Source organism: Pseudoliparis swirei, chromosome 11 (assembly GCF_029220125.1).
Source record: "Pseudoliparis swirei isolate HS2019 ecotype Mariana Trench chromosome 11, NWPU_hadal_v1, whole genome shotgun sequence".
Classification (NCBI taxonomy): Eukaryota; Metazoa; Chordata; class Actinopteri; order Perciformes; family Liparidae; genus Pseudoliparis; species Pseudoliparis swirei.
Window position 1 is genome coordinate 24,103,058 of NC_079398.1, and position 24,929 is coordinate 24,127,986.

At 40.4% G+C, this 24,929-nt stretch overlaps 4 protein-coding genes across 9 annotated transcripts in view; all 4 read right to left on the minus strand.

Annotated features, from left to right (window-relative positions):
* Positions 1 to 1,184: 1,184 nt before the first annotated feature.
* LOC130202006 (obg-like ATPase 1) lies at positions 1,185 to 7,326 on the minus strand. The gene is made up of 11 exons (XM_056427270.1): positions 7,255 to 7,326; positions 6,807 to 6,904; positions 6,539 to 6,682; positions 5,883 to 6,010; positions 5,052 to 5,227; positions 4,840 to 4,920; positions 4,091 to 4,188; positions 3,842 to 3,982; positions 3,398 to 3,494; positions 2,702 to 2,824; positions 1,185 to 2,613 (listed from the first exon to the last, which is right to left on the minus strand). The coding sequence occupies exons 2-11, from the start codon at positions 6,902 to 6,904 to the stop codon at positions 2,509 to 2,511; spliced, it is 1,191 nt and encodes a 396-aa protein (XP_056283245.1). The 5' UTR covers positions 7,255 to 7,326; the 3' UTR covers positions 1,185 to 2,508.
* Positions 7,327 to 8,612: 1,286 nt separating this feature from the next.
* LOC130201906 (transformer-2 protein homolog alpha-like) lies at positions 8,613 to 13,284 on the minus strand. Of its 4 annotated transcripts, XM_056427100.1 has the most exons (9): positions 13,109 to 13,284; positions 12,460 to 12,614; positions 11,847 to 11,974; positions 11,234 to 11,393; positions 10,695 to 10,883; positions 10,122 to 10,237; positions 9,814 to 10,014; positions 9,510 to 9,577; positions 8,613 to 9,296 (listed from the first exon to the last, which is right to left on the minus strand). In XM_056427100.1, exons 2-9 carry the CDS (start codon positions 12,532 to 12,534, stop codon positions 9,286 to 9,288), a joined length of 948 nt encoding a protein of 315 aa, XP_056283075.1. In that variant the 5' UTR covers positions 12,535 to 12,614; positions 13,109 to 13,284; the 3' UTR covers positions 8,613 to 9,285. The 4 variants fall into 4 exon arrangements, with proteins under 4 accessions (XP_056283075.1, XP_056283076.1, XP_056283077.1 ...); XM_056427101.1 differs by lacking the exon at positions 12,460 to 12,614; XM_056427102.1 differs by having other exon boundaries at positions 9,814 to 9,945; positions 12,460 to 13,284.
* Positions 13,285 to 14,764: 1,480 nt separating this feature from the next.
* On the minus strand, positions 14,765 to 23,378 carry senp2 (SUMO specific peptidase 2). Of its 2 annotated transcripts, none has more exons than XM_056427023.1 (17): positions 22,886 to 23,378; positions 21,861 to 21,922; positions 21,659 to 21,771; positions 20,683 to 20,749; positions 20,457 to 20,538; positions 20,176 to 20,350; positions 19,262 to 19,368; positions 19,071 to 19,153; positions 18,771 to 18,819; positions 18,589 to 18,661; positions 18,322 to 18,465; positions 18,097 to 18,228; positions 16,841 to 17,065; positions 15,998 to 16,077; positions 15,814 to 15,898; positions 15,625 to 15,720; positions 14,765 to 15,535 (listed from the first exon to the last, which is right to left on the minus strand). In XM_056427023.1, exons 1-17 carry the CDS (start codon positions 23,074 to 23,076, stop codon positions 15,473 to 15,475), a joined length of 1,827 nt encoding a protein of 608 aa, XP_056282998.1. In that variant the 5' UTR covers positions 23,077 to 23,378; the 3' UTR covers positions 14,765 to 15,472. The 2 variants fall into 2 exon arrangements, with proteins under 2 accessions (XP_056282998.1, XP_056282997.1); XM_056427022.1 differs by having other exon boundaries at positions 18,322 to 18,468; positions 22,886 to 23,377.
* A 1,071-nt stretch (positions 23,379 to 24,449) lies between these two features.
* pcnt (pericentrin) overlaps positions 24,450 to 24,929 on the minus strand; it is a 40,877-nt gene continuing 40,397 nt past the window's right edge. For both annotated transcript variants that reach the window (XM_056426059.1, XM_056426058.1), the window contains one exon: positions 24,450 to 24,918. In XM_056426059.1, the coding sequence (XP_056282034.1) occupies positions 24,875 to 24,918 (44 nt within the window). In that variant the 3' untranslated portion in view covers positions 24,450 to 24,874. The remainder of the gene's footprint in view (positions 24,919 to 24,929) is intronic.

Genomic DNA, 24,929 nt, shown 5'->3' on the forward strand with positions numbered 1-24,929 from the left:
TGGCTGAGTCGGGGTTACGAGGGACGTGATTGGCTGCGGGACACGTCAATCACTTTTTATAGGACGTGTGTTTCCTGTTTGTTGTTGCGCGTGCGGAGAGATGGAATGCAGTTGTTGAATCCCCAACTGATGTTAAACCGCCGCGTTACTGTCGAAATTACACACTTTATGTTCTCATTTGAATGTAGAATCAACATTTATACTTGAAATCTTCGTCGTTGTTTTAATGTAGAGCTTTTTTTGGTTCGCCAACATGCGACGATTCCGCTTTTTAAAGTTCTGCGATCGCTGTATATTTTTAGTTGGCCTCCATTTCTGCAACCAGTCATTTTTCTAAAGTTGTCGTAAAATTGTGATAGTTCCAAGTTCGAATAATCAAATTAGGTTTTCAATGTCAACGTTCAAATCAAATATGTCAGAAGTCTGAGAGGATTTTCCTTTGAATAAATGTGTCACGTGATTATCTCTAGAACCAAAGGAAACAACGTGATTGCAATATTTTTGCAGTGTAATACAATTGTGGTGAAACAATCTGACGTTAATGATGCACAGTTCTGACAACTTGAAGCTTGCATAACATTTCAATTCAATTTGTTATTACAAATTTACCTCAGAGCTTTTAAGATCTGCAGCATTCCACATCCTCAAGAAAGAAACAACCGACAACAACAGAGAACTCAAAGCACACATTCATTGTCTTCCCTGAGTTATAATTCAAACATCAATCCGGACTGTAATCTTAGAAAAGTCACACATTTTAACATTTCCATGGCAACTCCATCTGCTGATATAACGCTTCAGAATAGCTTCTGGTGGGTTTTGTGGATAGTTTTTAACAGGCAGACACAAGTAGATATGCACATTATAATGCCTCTTTTAAAATTACTTTTGACATTCAATTACAAAAAACAATTTAACATTTAAATGAGAAAATGTAATGAAATAGCAAATGGGTGATTACTAAATAAGAGATGAGTTATTTGTCTTACTTGAAGCTTATCAATGCATCATTAAAGACACATTGGGTTATTCAATATATATCAATGTATTAAGTGATTGTGTTTAAACAATATAGATGCCATTACTATTTTATTTTGTTTGTTTTCCAATGGCAGTCCATTCATTCCCTCATGTTGTGACTTTAGCCTCAAACATGAGCAAAAAATAGAAAGACGAAGCAACGACACATTTTATTTTCTCCTTTTATTGACACATGCATATTGGAGAGGATGATGTTCGTTATATCTTGGCTCCCGTAGGTCCGTTAGGATTTTCAACCTTCGACAAGATGGTAAATGAGGGGATTGTGGGGCGCTCTTGAAAATAAAGACATTCGCACTGTGGAGGCAGTGAAACGAGAAGCATCACGAAGCCGTGCGGTCCAGATGATCGTCAGAGCTGGTTCACACTGAAGCCGGATCTCGTGACTCAGGGTGGAGTTCAGAATGTCGTCTGTTTTGATGTTTCCAAACCAAACCAAAGTCAATAAAAGCAGAGGGTATCACAACATGATCCATCGGGGTCTCATCCTGCATCGTCTGCTTTGCTCTCTCGAAAATAATAGTAATATCCTTCCCCTCAAAATAAAGCAGTCGTGTCCTGAAATGCTACACTGAGCGAAGGCTTTCATTTTATCTTAATAGTTTACACAGTACCAGTCAAACTTTTATAATTGTTTACCAAATTATGGCGTAATCGTGAATAGCATAATAAAGTTGACTTGGGGAAAAGGGATAAATAAACTAAGAAAACAGTAAGACATCATTTTAATTAGAGGAAAAAAACAGCATTTACTCATTTTATGCCGATTAGGCACCCGGACCAAACACCACAAGCTGTACATACCATCACTTATGCTGGCACTGGTTATAACATTTGTGTGTTATAAGATTTGAATTACAGATTGATCACGCCAGGCTGTTATAAAGAGGTTTGATATGATGTGAGGTCATCATGAAGGTAATTGTAGAATAATGACAGAAAGGCAAACTGTTATTGTTGTAGGCCTCAAATATCTTAAAGATACAATTCAACAACAATTCTTGCTTGAATTATCAAAAAGCATTGAGAAAAGGGGACACGCTCCGAGCATCTGATGCATCTTAAAAACACACGGCCAGCATCAGGTATAAAGAAATATGCAGTTTACTGTTCTGTTAGTTTCTTAATTGGCTATTTCTAGTCAAATCAGAAATGATACATTCCTCAGTCCAGTTATACCGATTCTTATTTATGACCATGAAAGCTAGAATATGTTTTTAAAAAAATTTAAAAATTTGACTGGTACATAATATGCTAGATATTATAGGCAGGGATGTAAGCTTGTATGGAAATGTAATTGTATTGAATAATTCCAATAGGTGCCAGATCAGACCAGCTGAGTAAATAACTGCTGATCCGATGATCCTCTGAATTTTAAAAGATAAATATGAAAACCAGCACACAGTGTCGCTCTTTGAGGCCCGACTGAACAGTATTCTGAGTTCTCCCTCTGGTGATTTTGTGTTCTCATGGCTTCTTTTTAGGTGCACTGGGTGTGTTGAATTTGAAAAAGATAATGTCGCCGTCCTCCACCGTGTAGTTCCTGCCCAGTTGCCTGTATTTCCCAGCGGCCTGCAAGAGAGAACAAACTTCGATTATATTCAAGGAAAGCAAAGCCCATTTATTATTGCCAGACATTCTGTGCTCTACAAAAACAAACCTTAGCTGCATTTTCACTGCCCTCCTCTTTGAAGTCGTTGTACTTCATCACCTCTGCCATGATGAAGCCCTTCTCAAAGTCAGTGTGGATCTTTCCTGCAGCTTGAGGAGACTTGGTCCCTTTCTGTTGGGGAGAATCACAGAAAATTAAGAAGATAACTCGAGAACAAAAAACTTATTTACACGTGTAGCGACCCCAAAAGCCGGCAGCTAGCGATAACGCTGCGAGCAACATGAGCGGTGCCTAGAGAGCCAACAGTGTTAACCTGGAGGGAACTGGAGAGCGGATGCTACGCTTTCAACGGTTTATTTTTATTTTTTATAAACGTGCGCACTAAATAATAAAATAGTAAAAAAAGTCCAAATCTAGAAAACGTTGCTTCCAATCCCAAAAATCTGCAAATTTGGTGTGGATTTCCAAGAGGTTTACATCACTGAACATTACATCAGGCCATTATTGTGTAGTAACACAATCAATTCATTGTAAATTAGTAAGAAAGAGAAAACACATAACCATAGATTTGTTGTTTTGAGAAAATTACAATTTTACAGAGAATGGCATCTGCTTTAAATAAATCAACAGTAAATGACACTTTCAAAGAACAATGACGAGGATTTTTAAATAAAACACAGACTTTTGCGGACATACGGTAATAATGATCTTAAAAGACAGATTTATTCACTTCACAGAACTCACCCTGACGGTCCAAGCTCGCACCTCGTCCGGTCCGGCTGTGAAGAAGTACTCCAGCTGCAGTGCTGCGTAGCCAGCTTTGATTATTTTGGTCAGAACACTAGAAACAGAGAGAGAAGTCATGATGGAGCGGCTCGAGCTGACAGCTTCAAAACAAGCTGCATTTGATGATGAAAGCATCACAGCTGTGAATAAGTTACTTCAAAACTGAATTAGAAAAGAGCATCGCTTTATTTAATTATTCATTGTCAGTTGAGTCAACGTCTGTTTGCCACAGCAGAGACAACACTGGAATAATTAATAACATGGATATTATCTGCAAACAACTGATCATGATAATGCTTGAGAGATTAATCAACAAACATAATAATCGTTATTTGGAGCCCCAAGTGTCAGTTTTACTATTTCTCCACCCGACTAACGAGATTCCGTGAGTTCACGGCTCACCTCTGCGTCTTCATCTCCGTGCAGTACTTGTCCTTCTCCTCCGCATCCATGTCTTGCATTTTAGACTCAACACACCCACTCACGGGAATGACCAGCGCCCCGGGGTCGTGAGCGTCGACCCACTCCTTGATTTTCGCCAACCTGAGAAGAACAGCCGGCGGGAGTTATTCTGAATGTTCAGAACATGGCGGCCCACTCAAACAACGGAGACGGAGGTCACGCTCACTGGGTCGGGGAAAGCAAACCTACCACTTGTTTTTCTTCCTGATGTAGTCCTTCTCTGAGAGATTGACCAGGTAGATCATGGGCTTGGATGTCAGAAGCAGATATTTGTTCAACACCTCAATCTGTGGAGAGAGTTTTAAAGGGTACAGCTTGTGAAACAGTTTAGTTCTCAAAAGCTGAGGGGACGCTCTTCTAATGAGATAATAAACATCTTGTTCAAGAGTCTCAAACGCTACTGATGACCACAAGCCGACCACAGCGAAGGCTCAGTTACACCAACCACTAGGGTTAGTTATTTATGTTATTTGTGCACATCTGTACAGATGCAGATAAAGATTCGACGACGCTAATATTATTAGTATTAGACTATTTGTAGAATTAGACTCCAGTGGTAACTGCGTGGATTATTTTCTGACTCCTGTGATGCAATAGCTGATATTCATTGTTGTTTGGCCTTTAAACAAATACAACTTCCACTGTGGTCAACAACTAATTGCTCATCTGCTCACTGGACACAAATGGAGGCACTAGCAAGTTATATTCATTAAAAATAGGTGATTACATTTAAAAGAATGACTAGCGTAGATAATCCGACAAATCACTTTATTTCAAATTGAGGATTATTTTTAGCACTTTTTTCAGGGTAATGAATGACAAGACATTTAAAGCCTCACGATAAGCATTGAAGGTCAATAATGTTATTGGGTACAGCCCTATCAGACCAAACACTCAGACACACATGACTAACACCACACACACACACACATCATTACCTCTTTGTCGTTCCAGTCAGGGTAAAATCTGATGTGTTTCTTCTCCTCCGATATCCAGTTCTTTACCTTCAACATGATCTCCTGCAGCAAGAAGCAGCAGATTAAAGGAAGTCAGCAGACGGATTACAGGTTATCATCTTCTTTATTCCCCCTTTGTGATGCAGTGACACAGATGTGAAACAGGGGAACACAAAACATAAACACATACTTACATGTTCGGGTTTGAGTCTTTTGTCCCCTCCTCTGATGGCAGCTTTCTCCAGTTTGTCGAGGATTAGAGGAATCGTTTCCTCGTCCTTTAGTCGCAGCTCTTCGTGGATGATCTCGATGTCCCTCACTGGGTCGACGTTACCCTCCACGTGGATAATATCCTCATCGTCGAACGCACCTGAAAAACACAAGCGTCGACAGGTGAAGTCAGCCGATAACAAGTAGTAACAACCTTGTTATTCCAAAAGCCAGAGCAGTTCAGTCGCTTTGTGAGACCACGCAAGTATTTCCTGAAGCTAGAAACTTACAAACTGATATTATTATAATTTAGAATTATTATAATATTATTCTATCTTGGACTGGATGTTGTTTAAATGTTCTTATACTTTCAGTTTGAGAACTGAAACCCAAACGATATTTAATTTATACCGTACTTTTAGATATGTACACGTTTCCCTACAAATTAATTAATTCCATTAATTTAGGTTCTCAATGTTAAAAGTTGTCTAAATTAAAAGCAGCCATATCAGTCCAACGCTTAATGAAATAATCCAAAAGTGTATAATATCGGGAACTATCAGATCTGACAACAAAAAAGTTTTACCAGACATTCAATGCTATCTTTTGATACTTCATAGTTAGAAACTCATTACCACAAAGTATAAAGGTGAGAATGCTTGCTATAGAACAGAATATATCATCTTGTCTGGTCCACAAACACAGCATGAGTGACCTCTTAAAATAAGCTTGGTGAAACTTGCCCTCCTCACACCTGTCCCACCTCGTAAGTTGTTACTAGAGAGGAGCTGCAGGCAGAAGTATCGACAACTCACGGGTCATGTGGAAGATGCCATCACAGGCACTGATGTGGGAGAGGAAGGCGTTCCCCAGTCCCTGCCCCGCGTGAGCTCCCTTCACCAGACCGGCAATGTCCACGACGCTGAGAAACGCTGGGACCTTACTGAAGAGACAACGCAGCCAGTCACGGATTGTTGAAGAGAGAAATCCATGGAAAACTAGAACGGGCACTCGGTAGAGCGCATACCTTCGCATATCACAAGATTGGGCATTGAATTCTGAACATTTTGGCGTTAGTTGCATGCCAATTGGATAAAAATTGACCGCGCTATGGTAAAAAGAAGATGTTGACCTTTTCATGACCTTGACCTTTGACCCGATCGATCCCAAAATCTAATCAAATGGTCCCCGGATAATAACCAATCATCCCACCAAATTCATGAGATTCGGTTTAATACTTTTTGTGTTATGCGAATAACACGCATACAAATAAATAAATACACGGCGATCAAAACATAACCTTCTGCATTTTCAATGCGAAGGTAAAAACACAAAAAACCAGCTGTCAGAATCAGAATCGTATTTATTGCCAAGTAGGTTTACACCTACCTGGAATTTGTTCTGGTGTGTAGGTGCATACAGTGAACATAAAACACACAAACACAATAAGTACTACGGACAGAACACGCACCTGAGTGGTCTGTGGTATTGGCAGAGGAAGTCGTAGCGCTCATCGGGCACAGGGACCCTGCTCTCATTTGGGTCGATTGTGCAGAATGGGAAGTTCTCTGCAGCAGCTTGGCTTTTGGTCAGCACATTGAAGAAGGTGGATTTCCTACGTCGACAGAGGAGAGTGTCAACAGCAGTGCAATAATGGACCCTACGTGATGAATATGTCAATTCACTCACACAGCAACAACAGAAAACTGCTCAGCTTGTATTCGTTATATTGAACTTACCCAACATTAGGTAATCCCACGATCCCGATCTTCAGCGAGGTTCCAAATCGTCCAATGAGAGTGGGCTCTTTGGGGGCTTCTGTCTTTTTGGGGGGCATCTGCGAGAGGCACAAGTTGGATACACCATTACCCAGAATATGTCACCAACGCCAGGCTTATTCGTAACATAACAACATCTCGGTCTCGTTGAAAGTTAAGTCAGGACATTTATCAACAAGTCGCTCATTCCTGTTCAACTGGCTGCATGACGTGTTTCCGCCGCTGCAGCCACCGCCTGGCTCGTCATACGATCACACAGCATGCTAACGTAAGCTAGCCGCTCACTGAGCCCCCGAGCTACCTGTTAGCCCGAAGCTTTGACTCAACAAATATTGCTGCTTGCTTGTGCCAGTATTTATAAATAGCCCTCACGCAATTTATCTGGGGGGGGGAAGTACTTTTTTAGTACCTTAATGTCTTTTTTTAGCCAACGGTCTCCGTGGTGTTCACTCTGCACGCAGCAGCCGCTCCGGTGGAAAGGCAAGGGGCAGAGGAAACCGGAAGTGTTTAACCGAGCGCGCTCTGTGATTGGTCGAGAGAGTTCTGGAACGTTACGTCAGCTGAACAGTGTTCTGACTGTATACAGTTACGTGTTTTATTTTTAGGTTGTGAAATATCACGTATCTTCTTTACAGGCCTGGAACAGCCCCGAACTGGTTTTATTCTTTCAACCTCAAATATATTTTATTATTTTATATTTTATTCTGCAAATCCGGATGACAGGGCTTTTGAGCGTTTGATTAATTTAATTAGTTTGCATGCTCCATTCTTCTTAAATAAAAATAAATGTTCTAGTTCATTCTTACGTTATAACTCTTTCTCTTCGAATTGAACTACAAACAAGTTAAACCCTATTTGAAAAAGATATTTTTTCCCTCTGATATGCTTTGTTTTGTATATATATTAGTATATATATATACCACAATTGTCCTTTAATCTTTTATTATTTGCATGTATGTTTATCATTTTTCAGACATATGTTCTGTATATGCTGCAAATGTTTACCTGAATTATTTGTATACTATTTGTATATTATTTGACATTTACAAATAGTGGGGTATACATTTTTGCAGTTTACTGCCAATCTCTCCGTGGTGATGGAGGCGTTCAAAGACATGCATATACAACCAATGCATAACATGATAGGGTTTAGAACAATTAAAGTTTGAGAATTAAGTTTATTCGGAAACAGTTGATGGCAAAATACTGTAAATTACAGGCAGCTGTGCTGGAACTTTTCATTTTAGCACATATTTCTCTACAATTCACTCCTTTTCATGGATTTTCTTTCTCTAACGAACATCTCAACTTCATTGCTTTAATAATTTATGCTTACGTTTATTCTTGACCTCAGAAATATCAAAAGACAAAATAATATCACATGTTCAATTGATAATTTAGAACTACGCCAATTTGTTATTGTGTAGTTTAAACAACCTTTTAGAATTGCCGAACATATATTGTATATTTGTCATAAATTCAAACTGTCTAACTGCAGCCAAAACAGAAAGCAAGTGTTCTATGGGACGTTGACACGGCATTACAGAAAGTGCATTGGTGATCTCAAGGTAGTGAACAATCCGATTTACGCAGAATTTATATTCCCAACATTTTTTAGGAATGTAACTATATTGTTTTATGTATCCAGGATAGACTGAATATACATTTGATTTAATGTTAAAATACCCAATTCTGTCAAAAATTCTAACTGCGACAACACAGGGCTTCATTATTGACGATCCCTTGAATGAATGAACATGCAAAGACTAAGCAGTCATATTTTTATTTCTGTTACGAAAAAAACACACCAAATAACTCAAACTGTTTTGATGGAAGTTCATGGAACAACACCTGCAACAATACTTGCAGCATTCCTGCATCTAAAACCACGGTGCGATGTGGCCATCACAGTTTACTACAAACTGTCACTAAACAACAGACAGAAGTATCTTTTTGTGTATGTACAACACCCCAAAAACATACTTACATCCGAAAAACACACAAATAAATAGAAAGATGGTCTTTAAAACATTAAACGCAAACTGGGATCTTGAAGGCTACATATGAAGAGCAAAATGAGAAATCATAATATACCAAAGAACATCCTTCTTGTATAAAAACCAAACTTGTCGAGCAGAGAATAAACCACCTAAAAGGTTTTACTGTTAGGATTTTTTTTATGTGATCCAAAGTTGCCTGTTTACACATATCTATTTTCTAAAATTTTAGTTTCTCACAAGTTTGCCTAGAAATTTGGTTATGAAAAATTCACAGAGTTTGTGGTTCTTAGACAGACTGAATTTCTGGGACCATTTTATTTAGACCTTCAAAACCATATTCATTCTCTAAAAACAAAGCAAAAAAAACCAAACATAAAAAGTCAAGGAAAAGAAAGCATCTGAACAATATCACTGAAGCAGTTGCCTTCTTTTCTTACTGCTCAGTAGTGACCTGTGGGGGGGGACAGGGTGGAGGATTAGGCGTCAGAAATCATTTTTATCAACAAGAATACAAGCATGATTTGTTAGTTTTTTGGTGGATAAATGAAACTTTTACGAAGACAAAGTATTTGTGAAAGTTACATCAACACCAGAATTTCATATAATCTCTAAATATGCAAATATACCCAAGCGGTATAATTAAAGAAAAATGATTTCCACATACGTGGTGAGTAGGACCGTGACCGGGATCGAGAGCGGTACCCCCTGCTGTAAGGAGATGGAGATCTGCGTCTGTGAGGGGGGGGGAAACAAAACCTTGACACTTCTCTTTAGGACGTTAGGATTATGTAATGATACAGATTAGTCATAAAAACTAAAAGTCGAATTTGACATTTTATTTTAAAGACTCCATCATTTCAGTCATTACTTTTGATCTTTAAATACTAGTTTAAAAAGAATAAACGGTCTCAATTAACCAAAAAATCATTAATCGTAGACTAATGACAGGCTACGGGAAAACCACTCACTTGTATGATCTGTACTCTCTGTCGTCATAGCGCTCATAGTCACGATCGTAACTTCTGTCACAGCCTCTGTCGTAGCTCCTCTCATAGTCCCTCGAGGCGCGTCGCGATGAACCACCGTTACTGCTGCCACCGCTGCCGCTACCTCCTCCCCCCCCGCCTCCTCCCCCGCCTCCTCCCCCTTCGCCGCTCCCACCGCCACCACTGTAACACACACAGAAGAAAAGTTGGCGACACCTCGTAAAATACCACACACACATTTCTAAAGAAATGTCCCTAAAACCGTAGCTGTAGGGTTAAGAGACACTCACTATGTGGGACGTCCCATGTAGATTCCAGGAGTGGGTGTGTGGGCCCGTTTTGTGATGGAGAAATCCACTCGGATCCTTCGGCCATCGAGCTCCATCCCATTGGCACGCTCCTTGGCCTAAAACCCACAACAACAGTGAGAAGTCGGGCATTTGTTTTTAATCTAATAAAATGCATAAATAGTTTTCATGTAGTCATAAATCCACAGCGTTGCACAGACTTCAGTCAAATCTCCTCTTTATACAGATACACGTGTCCAACATGGTCTGTCGACCGCATATTCAACCCACACATAATCCACTTATATGATGGTGTCGCTGCTCGCGTCGACTCGTCTGGACGGGACTTACAGACTGTTCTCTCCCTTAGTAAACACACTTCATGTCTCATTTACACAGAAGGCTGTCAAAAGAGGAATGACAACCATCCATCATATGTTATCAGAGCCCGGTGTTTCACAGCCGTTTACTTAATGGCGAAAACGGAATAAAACGGAATAAAAAAAGGATTTGCTGTGTAATGTGTGGCGGGCAGTCAACATTATAAAAATGTCGAATTCGTCTTCTCTTCCGTACCTCCTTGGAGTCGTCACAGTTTTCAAAGTAGACAAAGGCAAAGCCTCTTGAGCGACGCGACTGCTGGTCGTACACAATGTTGACGTGAGTCAAAGGGCCGTATTTAGAGAACACCTCCCTCAGATCTCTCTCCGTGGTGTACAGACTCAGTCCAAACACACCCAGGCAGTTGTGTGGGTCTGGGTTGGCCTGAGGAAAGAGAGGAGTGTCAACATATTGTGGCCAAATGACCGTCACATCGCTGCAATAACTTCTCCTATTCTGAAGCGAATCAGCACCTGGGTATCTGACAAGAGATGGAACTCCTAAAGATTGGACACCATAAAGGGCTTTCACACATGATCTGGTTAAAGTACTAAGTCAATATAAAATTGTTAAATCTAGACAATGAAAACCACTGAAGAGGCTGAGTTCATGAAGATGAAATATGTTAAAAGGTAAATCCCTCATTCAAATTTCAATTTCATAAACTCTAAGTCCTAAGGGAAGCCCAACTCTAGCATGTTTAGGAAGCATTAAATATAAATATATATATATACCCTGTTGCCAATGTGTCTCCGACGATTTGACATTGGGGAACGGCTATGGCTCCTGTGCCGGCGATACTCCCAGCTACGAGATCGGCTCCTGGAATGGCGTCGGTGGGAGCGGGAACGAGAGCGGGAATGATGCCTGCGTGAGCTTCGATGGGAACGGGACCTGGGGGTGGACGTGAACTTAAATCAGAGCGTGTCATTTACTTGCAGGGTTCTTACACATTTTGACCGATGGATTTCCAGGACTTTAAACCAAATTTCCATGACCAAACTGGAATTTCGGTATAAACATGACAAATTTAGAAAATGCCGGCTTGTATTTTGAGCGTCTTTCTTTAAAAAACATAATAAATATTTCAAACTCGGCGTAGATTATAACAAATTTCCATTACTTTTCCAAAACGTTTATGATTTAAGTTTTTTCCATGACTTTTCCAGGCCTGGAAATGACCATTTTAAAATTCCATGACTTTTCCAGGTTTTCCATGACCGTACGAACCCTGTACTTGTGTTTCATGCACAAAAAGCTGTACAAATCTAGTGCACGAGTCCACATACCCCCCCTGACTTTGAAAACACCACCTTCACATGCACATGTAAACAAAACCAATCTCACCTAGATTTGGATTTGGATCTGGATCTCGACCTGGAGCGTCGGGAGCCATCTTTTGAGCCTGCCGGTGAGCGGCTGGTGGATATTGCAGAACCCCGAGGGGACGCACTCCTAGAACCAGGCCGCGAGTCCTGGACAGACCAGACACTCAAATAAAAAACACTCTACAGACAATTGCGTGCCAAATAAAGGGCGAGGAGGTGACAGCGTTGACCTCTACATTCCACCCTCAGTGAGAGTTCATGACATTTCATCACAGATTTTTCACTACTCTTTTAAGGAATGTGTTTATAAGAGGTCATACATAACAATGCAGAAGGAAATCATATAGTATGTAATTTAGCTGAAAGACAGATTGCACGAAAATTAAAACTAGAAGGTTTGGAGGGATTGACCAGTGATGTTTCTTATAGAGAGAAAGAAAACAAAATGCTCATGCTTAAGAGAAAGAAACAGGATGAAAAAGAGAAGCATAGCAGGCTGTGAGGAAATCAATCATACCCTGGTAAACTTCTGATCTTAACTTCATAACTTCTTTAACTTCAAAACAACCCTTCATTTCTTCTTTCTTCTGTTTGACTTAATGACTTCTTTTTCCTCCTCTTCCCCCATTTACCATCTGCCATGACAACACTAGTAGTAGTGGGGACAGATCTTGATAGCTTCTGTTCAGCATCCAACACATTAGCATGCATCAACACCATCAGGGCCAAATAATAACAACTTCACATCTGACACGTCTTCCGCCTTTTTCTTTCTTCCAACCTCAACCTTAACAAAGAACAAACAAGGGTGATAAGGAAAGTTGGTTTCTGTAAGAGCCAAAAAGGTACACAAATAAAAGACATTCGCTGAATAACGTCACACGTCTATGTTAGCTTGAATTGTCCTACATTACTATATAATAGTATATAATATATACATCTGAACGTTACATATTGAATTGTAATACATCAATATTTAATATGAACTGGAAATTAATACGTCAATAGTTTAGCACGGTACGTAACAAGTCAGCAAATAAAGCGCAGTTTGTAGCTACATCCCGTGACGTCACTGTTATTGTTGTTGATATCTTCTGAACGCTCGGTGCTCTCCCGGTTAACGTTACTCGGGTAAACGCGACATTGAACACATTCAACTCAAGTGCGAGGCCTATTATCAAAGAGTACGGCCGCTAACCGACCCGCAGAGCGCAGCTGGCGCTAACGCCTGCGCTAGCTACACGTTTCAAACTGCTACCTCAACTTCTCATCGCAACTCACCTGCTCCCTGAACTCTTTCACGGTGTCGCTCATGTTACTGTTACGAGGCGGCAGCACAAAGCACGCTGTGAACGGACTGACGACCGGTGCAATGTTATCGCCTGCTAAATATTTAACGCACAGCAAATGTTGGCTCGGCTCGGCACGAGCTAGCTAGCCCGCAACTCTCTGACGATGTCAGGAAAGCTAAACATTCGACTTCCGGTTCGGGATTGTCAAAATAAAATCCGCGATTATCGCCTACAATTCACAATATAAGATCGAAAACCATAACCGAACTAGAACGGGCACTCGGTAGAGCGCATACCTTCGCCGCAGCCACATTTTGGCATTAGTTGCATGCCAATTGGATAAAAAATTGGTAATATGGTAAAAATAAGATTCTGACCTTTTCGTGACCTTGACCTTGACCTTTGACCCGATCGATCCCAAAACCTAATCAAATAGTCCCCGGATAATAACCAATCATCCCACCAAATTTCATGCGATTCGGTTTAAAACTTTTTGAGTTATGCGAGTAACACGCATACAAATAAATAAATAAATAAATACACCGATCAAAACATAACCTTCCGCATTGAAAATGCGAAGGAAATAAATAGCCTAAACAATACTCAGTTTAATAATAATCTATTTGTTGAATGGTCACCTCTACATTGAAAGCAAGAAATTACAATTTACATGCGTTTCACCACGTTTCCTACATTCCGTCTGCGTGTTGACGTTGAGCCGCTGGGTCACATTACAGGAAGTTATTGAAGGAAAATCATGATTTTTCCAGAAGAATAATTATAAATCAGACAGATTTTATTATTATTTAATGTTATGAACATGTTATATGTGGCCTATTTAGCTATAAGAGAACATTTGAGTAAAGGGTGTATTAAATACATGTAGTAAATATGTTTGCCAAATTCTATATTCACAAGTGTCAGGGTTTCAAATGTATCTTAAAACTTTAATACTGTTCCAACAAAAAGGCATGCATTGCCTATGATGATTTTAATCACACAATAGTGTTGTGCCTTAGTGTCTGCATTCATCTTTCCATTTGACGGAGATCTTTTACTTCTGCGCTTCCCCCTCTGGCTTGTTAGTTTAACTGTATTTAAATACATGTCCGTTTCTTATTGACTATTTATGAAAATGTACATGATCAATTCTTTAACAAAGAATTATAAATAACTATTTGCAGATCTCGGCAAACAAGAATCAACACCGGCACACTACGTAAGAAATGGTTATGCACAAATATAAATACTGTTGTAACTTGTATAATATTGTATGAAATACAGAGACGCTCCCTTTAATTGCAAGTTTATGGCCCCTTGTTTTAATGATTCTTAGAAGTTGTAATAGCAACAAAATAATTGCGCATTTGCAATGTAAAGGTGATCATTTATTGTAATATAGATTTGAGCTCACACTCAAGCCTCTAGTAGCCACTGATGGAGTAATGTAATATATAAAAATCCATTAAAAAAAAAAAAAGTAGCACTTTATTCCAGAAAAAAAGGAATCACATTTTTAAAGCATGAACTCAGACATGCGTGTGCGTACAGTAGGTTGCGATGCAGTATACTATACTGGAAGTCATAGGCCTAAGTAGCCTCCTGCAATAAGCTCATGGGAAAGATTCACAGAAGGGACAGTGCCTTAAATTACATGTGGGAAGACAACTTTTAATGCTCTACTCAAAGAGAAAAACATGACAAACATATCCCCAAACCCTTTCTTATCCAGTAAAGTCATCAATAATCACAACAAAAATATACAACAGGCATTCAACCATGCAGGATTTCTCTCAAAAGGGGACTGGAAAGGAGGCATTTAGATTTGTATTGTATATTTCACAGAAATTGAAATTAATAACTAAATAGCATAGTAGTTAGTTGGGAAAATAGCACTGCAACAATCCAATCCAACAAATCATGAGCCAGGCTTTTGAGTTGTATGTGACCAAGCGATTTGCCCAAATATGCAAAAGCGTGCTCCAAGTTGAGCTCAGTGTTAAAAGGGCTGAAGGCACTTCAGGCAGAACTTCAAACAGAAGAACCAAGAGTCAAAAAAAGTCACTAAAAAAAAAAGCCAATCAGTAGTGCCAAAGCTTTTGCAATACATACACATTCTTCCTTCCCAGTAATGTCTCCAATTACAACTCAGAGATTACAAAGTGTCAATATGTTCTTTTTAAGACTCGTGTTATCATTTCTCCAGACCAGAACTGCAACAGTGAGTTAGATTCCAGTCGGTTGAGTCCACTTCATTGGCCCAGCCACGCTTTTCTTTCCCCGTGTCGTTACTGTACACAGACGTTACTCCATGGAGAGAGTCCCTGTTGCTCTTTTAGATTGTTTTGATCCTCTATTGCAGTTTCTGATTGAGGATTTCCCAAATCATCAGTTTCCTGAAGAGAGGCATGTGGCACTGTAGACAGAGGGACATATTACTTTGAGTTCATAACACAATTACATTTGAAAAAGTGTTACTGTGTGAGGTGAATATAAAGTGTTCACCTGTTTAAAGGTGAGAGGCCTTCCTTTTGCGATATAGTCAGCATATTTACAGACAAAAATGCCGCAGTCACTGCCATTTCTCTGCTGGGGAATCTCCTAGAGGCATGAGCAGTGAACAACACATTAAACACACAGTAAAAGTCTAAATATTCCATTTAGTGTCGAGTCCTTCATCTCCGTTTGACTTACAGTGGCCCGCAAGCTTCCAACAGTCCACTTGGGGCTGTCGAGCTCTCTGCCTCTCTTTGATCGGTGCTCCTCTTTAAGGTAGAGTCTGGAAAAGGAGAATATTGATGAGGAATCGTGCAAGAATATAAAGTGTCCTTTGGAAAAGGCCCGATAACCAAAGCTTAAGAACCCAATGAGGACTCACAGTAAAAGACTACAGACGTCATCGTGTCTCTGTCCCATCGAGTCATATGACATCACTGTCCTCGACTTGAAATCAATTACCTGGAAGGAGAAAGAGGGAAGGAAAACATTTAAATACGCTGCATAATCAACTAGGGCTGCAACAACGAATCGATAAAATTGATAAAAATCGATGATTAAAATAGTTGGCAACGAATTTCATTATCGATTCGTTGTGTCACGCGATTATTACGGCGCTCAATAAGTCGCGGACCTTTCCAGGACTTTAAACCAAACGTCCATGATTAAACTATTTGTGAAAACTCTGTGTATACATGAAAAAGTGAGAAGATGTAGTATTTAAACTAACAATGAGAATTCCAAAGCATACCGTGTATATAAACATTTGAATATAAAAAATGTGCATTACTTTTCCAAAAATGTTGGGATTTTTTTATTTTTTATTACTTCTCCAGGCCTGGAAATAGCCATTTAAAAATTCCATGACTTTTCCAGGTTTTCCATGACCGTACAAACCCTGTTTTGAATAAAGGGTTGAAAATTACTTTTGTTTTTTTATCCGATTAATCGAAAAAAATAATCAACAGATTAATCAATTATCAGAATAATTGTTCGTTGCAGCCCGATAATCAACCCAATTGGATTTTGTGTTTCTTATGTTCTTGAATATCAACAAAAAAGGAAATAATTATATAATTATAGTGACAAAATAATCAATTCTAGTTTATCCGATTCTATCGCAAAAACCGTTAAAGCACTCAAGGCACTGACAAGAATCTACAAATAAAAAGGAGGATTTGACATGGCTAATAACACATCTATAATCAGTGTGGTTCTGACTCACCGCCATGGCCCAGTGGACGCCCAGGTGCAGCGGGACCAGGACGAGGTCGTAGAGGAAAAGGTCGACAGCCTTGGTCCAGCGCTTCACAGCTGGGTATCCTCCAGCCGGCCCGCCGCCCCCGCCTCGCAGCTTCGGGAAGAAGAAGGTGCTAAACGAGTAGATTTTCAACCCTGCTGCTTCACTGGAACATCGCTCCATGACCAGGGACAGGTAGAAGTTAATCACCTTGGTAAGTGAAACAGACGAGGCACAACGGAAAACATTTAAAAAACATTCTTAAATGTGATTTTAAGACTTTTTATCTCATATTTTTAACCAAGAAAACAGGGCTGCTTCTTTACTCATTGAAGGACATGGGGTGATAGAGGGCGTTGTAAGTCGCCGTTACACATTCTAAGGCTGAACCCGAATAAGATCAAACTCCAGGATCTCACTGGGTGGAGGAGTAGCCCAAAAGCGGCGAGCTACGTCAATAGTTCCTGAAACGGTCGCCTGACTGTTCACACCAGAAACACGTCTCTGTGACGGAGTTTGCATGTTCTCCCCGTGGCAGCGTGGGTTCCCTCCGGGTTCTCCGGCTTCCTCCCACAGCCCAAAGACATGCAGTCAGGTTAATTGATCTCTAAATGTCCCGTAGGTGTGAATGTGAGTGTGAATGGTTGTCTGTCTCTATGTGAGCCCTGGATGACCTCTGACCTGTCCAGGTGACCCCGCCTTCGCCCAATGTCAGCTGGGGTCGGCTCCAGCGCCCCGTGACCCCAATGAGGATGAGCGGTATGGAATAGAATATTTAATTTCCAATTTATATTTTGAGTTGGACAAACACAAATTAATTTAATTTAATGAATATCGTTATTTTATTTTAGATGTATTCGATACAAATGAGTTGTACTAACTAAATTACATTTTATTGCACTGATGTGCTAAATTTGAGTTGGAGTTGCATATAATTATTGGATGGAAAACCTGCCAACACTTTAATTGAGTTCATCCAATGAGTCATTTCTTTGAGTGTGGGAAGAGGGGGGGAGACTGGAACTAGGAGAGCATATGTAGACCATCAATGGGTTTACTTGCCAAATGTTCTCGCGGTGCATGGAGACAAAAGACCAGACGCGATAACGATCACGAAGGTCGCGAGTGGGCCGAGGGCCTGAGCTGTTCAGCTGAACGGCCCCGTCGGTCGAACAAACGACTGTCCTACGAACGGGGAGCGTGTCCGGCTTGAAGAGTCCCGCTGACTCCCGAGTACCTGCCTCATCGTTGATCCAGCCACCCTCCTGCACCGTGGCCAGGTCTCTCTGCGTGATGCGTAGTTTGAAGGCGGCACTGAGAACACGGTTGGGATCGCTGTGCGCCAGAGCGCAGCTCACCTCCGCCGCCATCTCCTGGACACGAAGACAGCAAATGCATTGAATACAAAGACGTCGCAGGCGTGATTTCTTCAACGCGGGACGCCGCCGCACTCCCGGTCCCCTCACCTTGGTCAGCCTGGGCGTGTCCTCGTCGCCGTGCCAGGCGTATGCCATGTGTGCGTCCGGGCGACTGACATCAGGAGTCTCTCTGTCCACGAGATTGAGGCGAGTCGCTACTTCTGTAGAAAGGTCCAAATCGGCGGCCGGTTTCTGCTGCAACGCAGGTCGACATACGAGAGAGAGAGAGAGAGAAGTAACGAACTGCCGTTTCCACCGGTTATCACGATTAAAGGCTGCTTCCACACGCCGTGAACGAGGGCGATAAATGACTACCGTTGCACATCGAACAGGCTTCGCGTCCTCAAGGGCTCCACTGAAGGTTTTACTGAAGGTCAAGCTCCCCCACCTGGAAATTAAAATCAAACATAGGTTCGTACAACATGCAGAATTAATCAATATACATCACACACATATATATATATAGACTCTAGTAGACTCAGACTTACTACACTAACCTGTCCTTGGGTGCAGATGCATTTCTCCACGTGAACATATTTGAGGAAGCTGTTCAAAAAGACAAGTGCCGGTTGATCAGGGTAGATTCACTGGAACATGTTTATTACTCGGGCGGATTATTTCAACGGTGATGTGAAAACTATTTATTCTATTTATTTGAGGAATTGTTTAAATCTATAAAAATAATAATTTTAAACAACAAGTTGGATCCAATTATAACTTAATTTTACAAATAAAACTCAAAAGACATGACATAAAACAAAGTATATTTACAGATCAACGTCTCTGAGGCGCCTCACCCGTGTATCCCGTCTTCCTGGACACGGATTCAAAGGCTTTTCCTGAAGCAGCAGTTTTGTGATCAACCTGTGACAGCAACTCCCTGGGAGGAAAAGGAGAAAGGGATACGAGATCACGTCCTACGTTATGTTGTTAAATGGACCTCGATGAAATATGTAAATACTCCACGTGAATAATGGGTTGTACTCACTCGTGCGGTTTCGTTTGGTTGAAAGGTAGTGGTTGGCTTTTGCTGTACCGTTCCGACACCATCTCCAGCAAGCGCCTGTAGTGCTCCTTATTGTTCTGCTTTATGGCCTAAAGGAAGATCCCAAATATACGAGAACTGACAAAGCCATGTGGTAAAGAAAGCTTGATTAGTGGTGAATACCATTCAAAAATCTTGGGCCAATTTCCCCCCTCATAAAATATACTTACGGGATCCTCATCAAGATTGTTATTGCATTTTATGTTAAATAATATATACCAACCGCAAGGACATAATCAGATTTTTTCAAGCTACATTTTTTTTGCATCAGTCGTTATTTTTAAGACTTCTAAATTGTACAAACAACGCCTTTTTATAAAGTATCCATATATTGTTTGTTTGTGTATTTTATTCAGTCAATCAAATACAATATTATCCTATATAATATACAAAAGAGAAAAACTGAAAAGGTATAGGTAGAAGCAAAAAATGCTTATAAATTCCTATCATAAATTGAAATAAAAATAAATCAGAAAAAAAAATAAAAATAAAGAAAACAAAAAAACAAAACAAAAACAATAAAAAAAGAAAACAATTTATATATTTATATATACTACCACATACATCTTCCATATTAATACGTTTTTAATTACATTTATAACTCAAGAATTGTTTTATAAATAATTCCCTTGAAAACCAAAAAGGAGTTAAACCATTCTTACATCCATTTCAACATTATTCCATAATTTACTCCTACAACAGAAATACATCTTCCTTTAATCCCTTTTTTAGCCTTTTGTACCGTGAACTTACAAACATCTCAAATCATATTTACACTCATGTATTGAAAATAAACTTTGTACACAGTCTGGCAGTGACATACATACTCAACAAATAAAACCGACAGACCGTCTTACCTCTTCCACAGTCAGACTGGGCTTGTAGCAGCGGTGGTGAGCAGCGCCGTTACAGGCTGGATCGGGGTTGGCGGTTCCCACCCTCACAGCAGGTCTGGAGGGCAGCAGCTGCAGGGAGCCTCTCCTCTCCCGGTCCTTCCCCCTGTCGGGGAGCCCTGCAGACAGCCCCGCCCCGCTGGATTCAAAAAGGTTATGTGCATTAGTAAAGAAGCGTTTGATGGTTATACAGCCGTGTGGGTATATTTACAGCATATTGGATGAGTGAAGGGAACTGGACGTGCCTGTATTTCCTCATTAAAGGAGACGAGGAGCTCTGAAAGGGATTCTTCCCACTCCGCTCATTCACAACGACTACTGGTTTACCTGAGGACAAACAACACATGCAAGCACATGCCAATCGGCAGCAGGGTAAGAGGACCACTCAGAGAAGAGTGTGGATGAAACAAAGAGACAGACATACAGTCAACAGATCATTCTCCTCCTGCAATGATAGCGGTCTTCACTTACTCATTCTCCACTCGGTACTGTTCAGCCTAGAGGTGTGGAGCTCATCTATCCCCATCAGAGTAACAGGCTGGAGCAATAAAAACGAGACATGCGAGTTAGGTGGACGTTTAACAATTCGAGACGGTTTTGTCTGCAGCAATTTTGTTCCTACTGGACTACATACAGCAACATTTCCAAATGTGTCCTCAGTGGATCTTGGATGCAACACACATCTATTCAGAACCGTTCAATTCTGGTGACCCAGGAAGAATTTACAGAGCGAGAACAGGACGATGACAAGATGGACGGAACATTTCAGCAGTCATGCATCATGGACGTGTGAAGAGAGCTGGATACGCTGTTGGAGGAGGGCTACTGTGGGTTCCTATGAAAGTTACTCAACGGTCCACTTTCAAGGGCTGAAAGAGCAAGAACACGAGCATTCACACGGACTCATTCACATTAATGGCAGCATGGACTTAACTCTGGATTTGGCCATTATTGCCTTCTACCACTTTTAAGGTAATGACTTAAACTAGAATGGGCACTCGGTAGAGCGCATACCTTCGCATATCACAAGATTGGGCATTGAATTATGAACATTTTGGCATTAGTTGCATGCCAATTGGACACAAATTGACTACGCTATGGTAAAAAGAAGATGTTGACCTTTTTATGACCTTGACCTTGACCTTCGGCCCAGTTGATCCTAAAATCTAATCAAATGGTCCCCGGATAATAACCAATCATCCCACCAAATTTCATGCGATTCGGTTCAATATTTTTTGTGTTATGCGAGTAACACGCATACAAATAAATACACGGCGATCAAAACATTACCTTCCGCATTTTCAATGCGAAGGTAATAATAGCTAGAGGGATATTGATTGAACGCTGACTTCCTGGAGGCCTGCTGGCCATCAGCGTGGATCAAACTTTAATTCCCCTGTAAACTTAAAATGTACACATGCGTGTGACGAAGAGTCGGAGCTCAAACCTGCGCGTCTTCATAATGTCTGGGGTCGTCACACCTGGTCGTCAGCGGGTTGCGCAGCCTGAGCAGGTTTGCTACCCCGGCCACCGTCTTCTTCACAAAGCTGACGACTACATCTGACACACAGCACACCCCAAATTAACAAGTCTTCATTTGAGGGAGACTTTGGGAATTAATATGAGAATAATCGGTCTCTTGAACAAACCTCGCCTCCGTCTCTTCACCTCCAACTGGTCACTCTGGCAAACACCGTCTGCAACATCAACACTGTAACGAGAAAAAATGTGTTTAACATGAAGGATACTAACAATATCCCAATATTTCTGACTCCATAACATAATATCAACAAAGTGATGACAGATTTGGATTAGCTTCAATTTGTGCCCAAATTGTATATATATTTAGGTACACCTGCCTCCAACTAATGCGTGTCTTTATTGAGTAACCCGTCAGGTTTGTCTCACAGTCTGGGAAACTATGATGGAGTCCAAAGTGACGTCTTCAAACATCTTATGAAAAAATTCAGTTTCATCATTATGCAACAGAGAAAAGCAGGAAATCCTTCACTTTTGAGAGTTTGTTTGGTGTTTTTGTGGAATATCTTCATCATTACGCAAAAACCAAAAGAGTCGTCAATAATGTTCCTGCCAATGGGAAATGTATCTGCATGTATTTTTAGATCTCTCTGATCTAAATTGGGGTGACACATTAAAAAACGTCTCAATACAATTCAACTGTACCATGAACTACATCCTCCAAAATAACCCATTTTAGTCTATAGCAATACGGTTAGACTAAATAGAGTAAACACCATGAAGTTGATTAAATGTTTCTCGAAATGTGGTTTGAATAAACATTATACTTAGATAAAAAACATTATAACTTCTGGTATATTTGACTGCATTCGTATCATCTATCAGAATGCGTTGGCGTGTGACATGTCATTTGGGTGAAATCCAAACACTTGGTGGTTGTTTGTGCTTGTAGAAATGTCGTAATCAACCAATATAAAATATATTATCTCGGTGTTTCATGTTATGACTGACTATTCTGTTTCTGCGCTATATTGTAACCTTAAATAACCTAATGTTATAGCCAATATCTTCATTGTTGTGACTCGATTAACGTCAAGTAAAAACAATAAATAACCAAGGCGGTAAAACGGAGTCACTAGTATCAGTGAACACATCGAAAGGGCACAGAAATGCTCTTTAATCCCCAACAACAGACCTCTGGTAGTTCCTTTTCGCGGCTCTGCTGTGGTTCTCCTGCAGTCGCGCTCGCGCTCGCGCTCGCTCGCCAGCTCGCGCGGGTCCCTCGTCGTCAACGTTACCGTTCCCGTTCCCGGGCCAGTCGGTGGGCTTTGGCCCCGTAACGGGCTCAAACAGCGACGATATTCCGTCAACTATCCATCCATACATCCCAGACAGATACGCGACGATGTTAGCGAGGCCTTCTACGCGGTCCAGGACTATTTAACCGCGGATAAGACGTCATACAGCGAGACCTACGACACGCGCAGCCTGCCGTTGGCTTTGCTTAGCGTTAGCAGCGCTGTGCGCCAAGGATGTGCGTCATTCCGTGTTGACGCTTCTTCTTCTTCTTTTTTTAACGGCGGTTGGCATCCATATAATTGGTGCATTACCGCCACCTTCTGGACTATTAATCTGTCGGTTGACGCTTTACCCCCAAAACAAAACAAAAAATATAAAATAAAATATATAAAATAAAATATTAACCCTCGTCCCTACCATTTAATTGTATCCTATAATAAACCCCTGTGTCCTTTAAGAACGTGAACAGTACTCTAATCGGTGCTCTCCCACCCATGATCAGTATTCCCTTCAGTGGACACTCACGCACCCCCACTTCCTGTGTTGATGTCTCACGTGGTGCGAACGTTTTAAACGCCGACGGAAACGTGTGGGCGGAGCTCTAAACTCATTGGAATAGATCCGATAAATGGGAGGAACATCACAAGCGGCTTCTGCCGGCTTCATAAACAAGCGAACCCCTGATGGAGAGCGAGACGGTGGCAGGTCAGACTACTGGCTGCTGCTGACATTCAAAGATGTGGATTAACCGGTTACATAACTCGCTAGAAAATAAAAAATGCAAAGGGTCTAGGGTTCGACATTTTAATTCCTAACATGTGTAATAAAATAGGAAGTCAATATTAAAACACAAATTATGGCTTAACTAAAAAAACGAATATATTTCTAAATATCTAGTATAGTCTAATGAAACCTTTAAAAAAATGAGTACAAATTAGACAATGTATGTTAATTATTTCCCATTATGTCATTTGCAAGTGCCAAAATGGGAATTATCATTTTTTATAAATGCAACTTTCACTTTGACTAACCATTTCATACATCTGATATACCAGAGTATTGGTGGATTTATCATGCTACTTGTACATTTTTTTGTTTGTCTTCTTTTCCTGTTTTATTATTGTAACCATCAGGCTATTATTTTCTTAAAGTAGCATGCATGTTTAAATTGATTATCCTGTATTAAGGTTACTTTAATAAAGAGCACATGACAAGCAAACATCTAATCGGGGTTCACGCATCGACAGCCTCGGGCCAACGAAGGCCCCTTGAAACAGTCCTGTTCATTATTATTCTGCCAATGTAATTGCCTTTTTGGGGGCTTTATCATATCAGGACTCATTAAACTTTAACTGCTTGGAGCCTTACATTTGAATAGTTTTTTGAAGAACTTTCATAGCGCAAGTGACAGATACCCCAGGATATAATTAATGGAGGCGAAATAAAATAAAGCCAGTCTCTTTGGTTTGTAAACACATTAAAAATATTAATCAACTTTATGGTAGAAACATAAATACAAAAAACAAATATGGTTCATCTTTATGCAATAATGTTAATCATGGATTTCCAGAAAAAAGGAGAAAAAAAATCGGTGCAAATTTGGACGCATGTAAAATGAACATCAGTCCTATTTACAAGCACAATGGGATATAAAGACATCAATAGAAAAATAAACAATATTTAAAATAAAGAAAAATCATCTGTTTTTGCAACATCGCAAGATGACCTTAAAAATACTAGCGTACATAGAATAGAAAAATATGCAAAAATAATTTATGCAATTATAAAATCACGTCTTTCAAAAATTAATCACAATAATTCCTTTCTACACATTTGATTTTTCTACAGTTTTGGAACGATGTGCAGACCGCAGACGTTCATACATTCAGTGGTCGGATAACTTCGGGCCGGGCTGGAAACCAGACGAACCTAAGAGAGCA